The following is an 8,779-nucleotide window of genomic DNA, read 5'->3' as shown; positions in this document are numbered from 1 at the left end:
GGCTGGGCAGCATGCACGGGAGTGTGTGGAAGCGAAGCACACACCACTGCCACCCGGGTGGGCGCTGCCCACAGACGCAGGCCCAGCACTCAAGGCCGGGCAGCTGCGAGGCTCTGACCTGAGCCCCCTAAGGTCGTGACTGCAGTGCTGGCACATGCTGTGCCTCAAAAAGTGTGTGTAGACGCTCCCAGATGGTTGTCCTCACCCCAAGAGCAGGGCCTGGCCACAGTCACTGGGCACTCGCTGTTGGCCGACGAGCACAGAGGGCCAGGGACTCACCTCATGCCGCCAGTTCTCTGGCCCCTGCCCATGCACCAATGGTGATGGAGAATTTCTTGCCATGGTCTCGGGACCACAGGCGGGCCCATCTCTGACCCTGGGCTTCTCATTAAGCTGTGCAGAGCCCAGGCAGCAGCCCTGGAGGTGGCCCTGGGCCCTCAGCATTTCCTTCCTGGGGCTCCCTCTGGCCCAGATAGGGGAGCTGACGTCCCCCACACCAGCATCTCCTGCTCTGCCCCAGTGTGGGGGGTGATCTAGGGAACCAGACAGCACCCAGACGCCACCAGGGTCTTGGAGAAGGACAAGGTGCACCACCATGTCATGTGCCCCAAATGCACTTACACAAACCCCCACACCTGTCCTTCCCCCAGCCTGTCCCTCCCCCACACCTGTCCCTCCCCCACACCTATCCCTGACATCACCAGACTTCCACCGAGCACACGGTGCCTCTGGGCCCTCGCAGGGACCAGGCCACCCTTCCTCGTAGTGACTTGGGCGTCTTGTCCCCCATGCCAGCTGCTGGGGCTGGAAGGCTAATTCCTGCCCTGATTCAGTGGACAGGGGTGGGTGGGGGGCGGGAAGCTGTGTTCTCTCCCCTCAGACTTCTCACTCTGCTCCTGGCATGGCCGGTTCTTCCCCAAATGTTCTTTGGCTGTTGTCATCTCGCAGCTGTTTGCCAGGGGTGCAGCGGGGCTTGTGGACACGGGTCTAGGCACGTGTCCACCATAGCCGCTGTCCCGGGAGGGAGCACAGACCTGACACACCCATTCCCCCAGAGGAAACCGGCACAGGCCTGTCTGGAGCGCTGGGCTGACGGGCTCCTCCTCCAGCGAGACCGGAGAGAAGCGCACAGGCCGTTTACCCAGTTTCAGTTCCAACGACAGAACCACTCAGCCACAGCGAGAGGGACGTGTCCCTTTACGGAGGGCCAAGCACTGCCCAGCACTGCGGTGGCTCCCCTGTGCACGGGCTGTCCTGGGCTCCTCTGCCTCCAGCACCGTCTGCCTTCCACAGCCTTACGGCTCCAGGGCCACGGAGACAGGCACCCACCCCAAAGCCATGGTCCTGGAACTCTGGGGGCCTCTGCCCTGAGGAGCTGCCCCCCGACTGGCTGCCTTAAGTCCAGGCCAACCAGAAACTGCAGGCACGGGCCTGATGGCCAGGCAGGCACAGGACATGCGCAGAATATGCAACACCAAGCGGTTCTCACATTGTAATTCTCAGAGGTGAAAAGTATACAGAAATTGCTGGGGCAGTGTGAATCTCTAGAAAACATTCACCTCCCCACCCACTAACCCCAACCCGTGCCCCTGACCTCCAAGAACCGAGCCAAGCCTGGGACACCCGCGGCCTGCTCTGCAAGGGCTCACCTTGTGAGGGGGGCTGTGCACAGCCTCGGGCTGAGTGGGGACCAAGACTCCTGTCTCATCCATGACCCCGGCCCCCCATCAGTGGTGAGAGCGCGCCCAGCAGCGCTTCCTCCATCCAGGCGGGTCTCGGGGGCCCGCAGGCAATGCCCTCCGTGCTGCCCTCCACAGGTGTCTGCGCACCCACAGCCTCTTGTCCCCTGCACCACCACGAGCCCAAGGTGTGAAATGTGTCCGGGCACCGTGGGCACTGCCAGCCAGGCTGCTGGGTGGGAACGTGAATGCCAGGCCTCGGCCCATGGCCCTCCCTCTGGCAGCCGAGTCTCCAAAGCAGCTCAAGGGGTGAGGATCACGGGCGTCCCGGCCTAGCCGCTCCCGGCCGAGGGGCAGATGGGGCCACACATGGGAAGGGCGGAGTGCTCCTCGTCCTCCACGGGCTCCGCAGCATCCCTGGGCTCAGGGGCGGGGAGAGGCTCACTCGGGAGGTCCTGGCTCCTCTTCAACCTGGGGTGGCAGGAACACACGGAGGGCGTTATGCCCCCACCTCCCTGGCCTCACGGTCCCATGACCTGCCCACGGGCTCACGGGACAGGCCATGGCGTGGATGCCCAAGATGGGCCACAGGCTGGGTGTCTGCTGGAAAGGCCAGGCTCCCAACACACTGGGTGCGGCAGGGAGCCTGGGGGCGGGTAGCGGCACGTGAGCACACTGGCAAGGCTCGGGGTGTTTCCAGCCAGAAGCCAAAAGGCCGCCTTCTTTGCAGGTGCCACAGGTCAGTGACTTGGGAACAAGGCTCGCCTGAGCCTCATTCTTCACCCAATGGTCTGATCCCCGGGGTGCCAGCCAGTGCCCTCACCTGTCTGCACACGCCCTGCAAGTCCTGCCCACGCCCTGAATATTCTGCCCACAAGAGCTCAGACACACCTCCTCCAGGAGGCCCTCCTGGCCCCACACAGGCAGAGGGGGCATCCATCCTCCCTTGGGCCCCAAGGTGGCAGCTGCTGCTATTTCTGGCCTGCCTTGCCTGCTGCTAGTCATCTGTGCCCTTCTGTCCTCTAGGGCCTGACACTCAGAAGAGGTGAGAGACAGAGTGTGCCTGGGTGGGGGAGTTGATGCGGCTCTGATGGGGCCTCCTAGGAAGTCACCACCCCTCACCTGGGCAGACGACGAGTCTCTCCCCAGATTCCAGCCACAGGCCCCGCGTGGAGCTCAAACATGCCAGAGCCTGGCAGGGGTCTCCTGCCGCTCCCCTCCACAGCTGCTGCTCAGAGTCCCCAAAGAGAGTGGGGCCGTGCACCCCAGGCCCACAGAGGTCATGTGGCTGCAGGATCTCAGGGCTGGTGTGAGAGGGGGGCCACACACCCCAGGCCCACAGATGCCAGCTCATGTAGCCAAGAAAACCTTAAACCTTAGCCCCATTTTCCTCCTCTCTGCCACCACGGCCACCCACCCCCAACACACTCACTTTTCTCTGTTAAAAATCACGAAGTCTTGCTGGATTGCATCAAGGCAGTCTTGAAGATAGTCATTCTCCTGTGGACGGAAAGGCACATGTGAGTGTGGGGGACACTGTCCAGGTTCCGCCCACTCCCCTCAAGTGTGTGTCTGGGCATCCCCATCGGGCCTCCACCCGTGGCTTTCTTTGGACAATGGCCTCTGGGCTGTTGAAGCATCCCGGCCCTCCAGGAGCCAGACTGCCGGGGAGCTCACGTCTCCGCGGGTGATTCACCCAAGCCCCGAGGGATGCCAAGGCCCAGCTCCCTTGCCTCAGGGTGGATGGCTTGGACTTGCTCCGTGGGGTCTGCAGGACCAGGCGGAAGCTGTTCTCTGCGGGACTTTGCTGGAAACCACTCCCTTGCCAGGCCTTTCCTGTCTCATACCAGCTTCTCCCAGCCCCTCATCACAGCACACACAAGCCCATCCCAGGCCTGCTTCTGAGGCCCTGCCCAGAGAATCTTGGAACCAGGGCTGTCTTAGAAGCCAGCCCTCAGGACAGGTTTGTGGACTGAGGCTGCCCCTCGCAGGACCCACCCTCGGTGGTGTGTGATGGGCAGGCAGGACTACTTCCTTCGGGCAGCAGGACCACTTCCCAAGACGCAGGGGTCGGGAGGGTGTGGGTGGGGTGGAGGGGGTGCTGGTCACTCAGCGCTGGCGTGGTGTGGGGAAAGCATCATTATGGTGACCACGGACTTGGATGGTGACGTCGGTCACTACCAACGTGTGAGCAAATGACAGACCCAGATCAGTCAAGTCACAATGGAAAGTGCAGGGAGTCGCAGGCCTCGGGGCGGCGTTAAAAGGGCCCCCATCCGCAGCTGAGGAGAAAGGATGCCCACTTTTGAGGACCACAGAACCTCAGATCCACAGGCTCAGGAAGTCACCCATGTCACAGCCAAGGCCCTGCGAGGGAGGGTGCTGGGCTCTGAAGGCCGGAGGGGACGTGTGAGTGGGTGCACACAAGAACGCTCACCCCCATCTAGACACACGAGAATAATCACCCCTATCTAGACACACGAGAACGCTCACCCCTATCTAGACATACAAAAGGTATAGCAAAATCCAGCGTTTCCATCTTACGGGACCACCATCCCACGCGATTGGCCAGTGAAGGAAGCGTCGTTATGCAGTGTGTGACAACAGTCTGCGTTCACTCCAGATGGACAACAGCAGGCTTTCACGGCCCCACCCAGGGCTAAGGGGTCTCTTCCCTGTCAATGTCGTCTGTGCCTCAACCACCTGGACACTCTTGCCCACTATCCATGGATTCTATTTTTGATCTCGCTCTGTCACCCAGGCTGGAGTGCAGTGGCGTGATCTTGGCTCACTGCCGACTCCGCCTCCCAGGATGAGGGTCTGACTGAGCCACCGGGATCTTGCAATCCACAGCGACACAGGGTGGGAGGGGCTGGGGTGGGCACCAGGGATGCAGAATGTGAGTGCCCGTCGTGGCCCTGTGTGCATCCCAGTGGCAGGGGCTGCTGGTCATCCTGCAACGTCCACAGCCACGTTTTCCTAGGCAGAGAGATCACCAGAAGCCTGAGGAGCTGCTCCAGAAACATCTGAAAGAGGTGGCTCTGAGCGGCGCCTAAGCCGGGCTGTGAGTCACCGAGATGTGCGAGCGCGACCCTTTTCCACAGGGACTCCCAAGGTGTGTGGAGCGCTCCCAGCAGGATGCCATGGTGGGGTCTGTGCCCGGCCCGGATCTGCCCTGCCCTTCCTCTGACGGCCCTGCCTATGCCTCTTCCTTGGGTGGCTGGAGCCCTTTGCCAGCACACACAGAGCCAGCGGGCCACAGAGGGGCCCTTCGCCCATGACTGGTGGGTGTGGGCGTTTGAAAGCCCAGCTCCCTCAGGGCAGGGACCTCGAGTCACAGGTGATGCTCCCGGGTCCACTGAAGGCTGAAGCCGCTCCCCACAGGGTTTCTGGATTTCTGCTTGAAAGCCGGCCGGGCGCGGTGGCACAAGCCTGTAATCCCAGCACTTTGAGAGGCCGAGATGGGCGGATCACGAGGTCAGGAGATTGAGACCATCCTGGCTAACACGGTGAAACCCTGTCTCTACTAAAAAATACAAAATACTAGCCGGGCGAGGTGACGGGCGCCTATAGTCCCAGCTACTTGGGAGGCTGAGGCAGGAGAATGGCGTGAACCCGGGAGGCGAAGCTTGCAGTGAGCTGAGATCTGGTCACTGCACTCCAGCCTGGGCGACAGAGCAAGACTCCGTCTCAAAAAAAAAAAAAAAAAAAAAGGCCAAGCTCTGCTGGCATCTCCCATCCCGCAGGCAGTGGGGTGTGGGGGTCTCTCCCGGATGCACTTTCTGAGTAACTCGACCAGGAATCCCCGTCTCAGGGCACCCGTGGTGCCTGCACACGTGCTGAGACACAGCATCAGACCCCAGATGTCACCCACAGCGATGAGGGGCCTGGGAAATGGACCAGGCTTCAGTCCCTAACACCGTCACAAACCTGCTTGGCAGCTCAGGTGCAATTGTCAAACCCCTCAGCATTCAGTGGAAATGCAAGGGACCCAGAATAGTCAAATAATGTCCAAAAAGAACAAAATTGGGGGATTCACAGAACCTGATTTGAAAGCTTGCTACAAAGCTGCAGTTATCAAGATGGTGGGGTCCCGACACAGGGCAGACATCTGGACCAATGGAACAAAATGGCAAGTCAAAAAACAAGGTGTGATGTCAAAAGCAATTCAATGGGGAAAGAATCATCTTTTCAGCAAATAATGCTGGGACAGTCCGATATCCACCAATGAGAGAATGAAGCTGGACCCTCACCTGACATTGTTCATAAAAATTAACTCAAAATGAATCACGTAGCTAAATGCAAGAGCTGAAACTATACGATACTTAGAAGGAAGTGTGGGAGTAAATCCCCGTGACCTCAGCTGAGCTGATGGATCCTCAGACAAAGCACAGTAGCCAAGGAGGAAATCGCCACGTTGGACAACGTCAAGGTCCAAGTAGCTGAGGAGGAAATCGCCACGTTGGACAACGTCAAGGTCCAAGTAGCCGAGGAGGAAATCGCCACGTTGGACAACGTCAAGGTCCACGTAGCCGAGGAGGAAATCGCCACGATAGACAACGTCAAGGTCCAAGTAGCCGAGGAGGAAATCGCCACGTTGGACAACGTCAAGGTCCACGTAGCCGAGGAGGAAATCGCCACGATAGACAACGTCAAGGTCCAAGTAGCCGAGGAGGAAATCGCCACGTTGGACAACGTCAAGGTCCAAGTAGCCGAGGAGGAAATCGCCACGTTGGACATCAAGGTCCAAGACTTCCCTGCTGCAAATGATGCCCCCAAGCAAGAGAAAAGATAGCCCACGGAACAGGAGAAAACACCTGCCAATCACCTGTCTGACCAGACACCTGCGTCCAGGAAATAAAATACATAACTCTTACGAAGAAACACAAAGACGAGCAAGGACTTCTGGCTTCTGCTGTGCCGCGAACAACGTGGAAGGCCTCATTCCCATCCCTGCAACAGGAAAAATGCTGAACTAATGAAAATCAATGACTTTTCCTGGACCCATCAGAGAGCTGAGGTCAAAGCACTGCTACGACCCTCAAGTCTACAGAGACAGGTGAGCAGAGTCACAGCCAAGACCCACTGGCCTGGAGCAGAGCTGATGGTGCAGGAGCTGCACGAACACCTCCCAGGCAGCTCTGGGGAACGGCTGGGCCTGTATGCAGAACTCCCGGGCTGCAGTCTTATGGGGCCCCCAACCTTTTGTGGGTTTCCCCTCCAGGAACCCTGCCAGGTCTTAATGAAGCCAAGGACAATCCCTTCTCCCGGCTCTGCCATGGGATGGGGACAGTCACCGCTGTGAAATATACCTGGAGCATTCTTCACAGCAAATGGAATTTGCTCGCCAAAGGAAAGGCTTATCTCACTGGGGGAAGACTGTTTTTCAGCCTGTACCCCGCTTTAGCCTGTCTCACCTAAGGGGAGGGGAAAAGCAGATCAACAACTGTGAAGGGGCACAGGCCCCCGAGACTGACATTTGGTCACAGACTGTGGAACAGTTCCCTACCCGCCACCTTCCCAACACACCCACAGGGTTTCTGCAGTGTGACAGGGATTCCAGCAGATAGGGCCACAAAATGCAGACGCTCTCTGAGGAGGACGATATAGGGAAGCCCAAGGGCAACCGAGGAAATGAAAACAAATGTGAAGCCTCTGGTACCCACAGCTACAGCAGACATTAAAACCTGCCCCAAACCTGGCCTAACATAAACATAAACCTCACACTAAAGGCCCATCTACTTCAGCTCTTATTACCAGATGCATCATGTCTGGATTTCAACAAACATTACAAGGCAGACTGCAAGGTCTTAAGGAAAAAAATAGTGTAAAGAGACAATGCACTCATTAGAATGGATCCAGATATGGCACCCAGGTTGGAATGATCAAACAGGAAATTTAAAATAACTGTGATTAATATGGTAAGGGCTCCAAGGGAAAAGTATGCAAGAACAGATGGGGAACAGACGGGCAATGTAAGCAGAGAGATGGAAGCTCCAAGGAGGGATCAAAAGGAAATGCTGGAAATAGAAAACACTGTAACAGAAATGAGGATGCCTTTGATGGTTCCTCAGTAGACTGGATCCAGATGAGGAAGGAATCTATGAGCTTGAAGAAATGTCAACAGAAAATTCTCAAACTGAAATGCAAAGAGGAAAAAAAAGAGTGAAAAAAATGAACAGAATATCCAAAAGCTGTGGGACAATTTCAAACGGCACCACACATGCATAATTGGATTTCTAGCAGGAGGAGAGAAAGAGACAGAATATTTGAAATAATAATGACTGGGCATTTTCTGAAATTAATGACAGACACCAAACCACAGATCCAAGAAGCTCAGAGAACACCAAGCAGAATGAATATATCAAAAAAAATCTGCACCTAGGCATATCATTACTCAAACTGCAGAAAACCAAAGAGAAAATCTTGAAAGGAGCTGGGGGTGGAGGGTGGGGAGGAATTCTACTTACAGAAAAAGAATTAGAGCAGACTGCTTGTTAGAAATCACATAAGCAAGAAGAGAGTAGAGTGAAATATTTAAAGTGTTGAAGGTAAAAATCCTACCAAGCCAGAATTCTATATCCAGTGAAATTATTCTTTAAAGGTGAAATAAAAATAAAGATCTTTTTGGACAAACATAAAGGGAAGGAATTCATCTCTGTTAGACCTGTCCTATAAGACATGTTAAACAAAGTTCTTCAAGGGGGGAAAATGATTTAGGTCAGCAACTTGGGTCTACGTAAAGAAAGGAGGCACTTTAGAGGAGGAATGAATAAAGGTGAAATGAAATTTTAAATTTTTCTTAATTGATCCAAAACATAACTGTTTGAAATAACAGTAGTAACAACGTAGTGAGCATTTATAGCATAGCGAGCAATTATAGCATACAGATAAAGGAAATGAATGACAGCAATGTCATCAGGAACAGGAGGAATGCACGAGAGGTACCGTCACAAGGCACCCCACTGCACACGAACGGGCGGAGTGTCAGGTGAAGGCAGTCTGTGTGCTAAAGGTATACTGCAATGTCCAGGCCAACCACTAAATATATTTCAAAAAGAAGTATAATTAATAGGCTAGGAGAGGAGATAAACTACAAT

The 8,779-nt window shown here is 55.8% G+C and overlaps 1 protein-coding gene across 9 annotated transcripts in view; it reads right to left on the bottom strand.

Moving 5' to 3' along the window:
- Nucleotides 1-1,478: 1,478 nt before the first annotated feature.
- LOC105470988 (serine/threonine-protein kinase 32C) overlaps nt 1,479-8,779 on the bottom strand; it is a 128,286-nt gene continuing 120,985 nt past the window's right edge. For all 9 annotated transcript variants that reach the window (XM_071068907.1, XM_024789465.2, XM_011723354.2 and 6 more), the window contains 2 exons: nt 3,112-3,179; nt 1,479-2,150 (listed from right to left, as the gene is read on the bottom strand). In XM_071068907.1, the coding sequence (XP_070925008.1) occupies nt 2,012-2,150; nt 3,112-3,179 (207 nt within the window). In that variant the 3' untranslated portion in view covers nt 1,479-2,011. The remainder of the gene's footprint in view (nt 2,151-3,111; nt 3,180-8,779) is intronic.

This window comes from Macaca nemestrina, chromosome 9 (genome assembly GCF_043159975.1).
Source record: "Macaca nemestrina isolate mMacNem1 chromosome 9, mMacNem.hap1, whole genome shotgun sequence".
In the NCBI taxonomy this organism is placed as follows: domain Eukaryota; kingdom Metazoa; phylum Chordata; class Mammalia; order Primates; family Cercopithecidae; genus Macaca; species Macaca nemestrina.
Note: the sequence above shows the minus strand (reverse complement) of the source record. Positions and strands in the feature narration are given on the sequence as shown.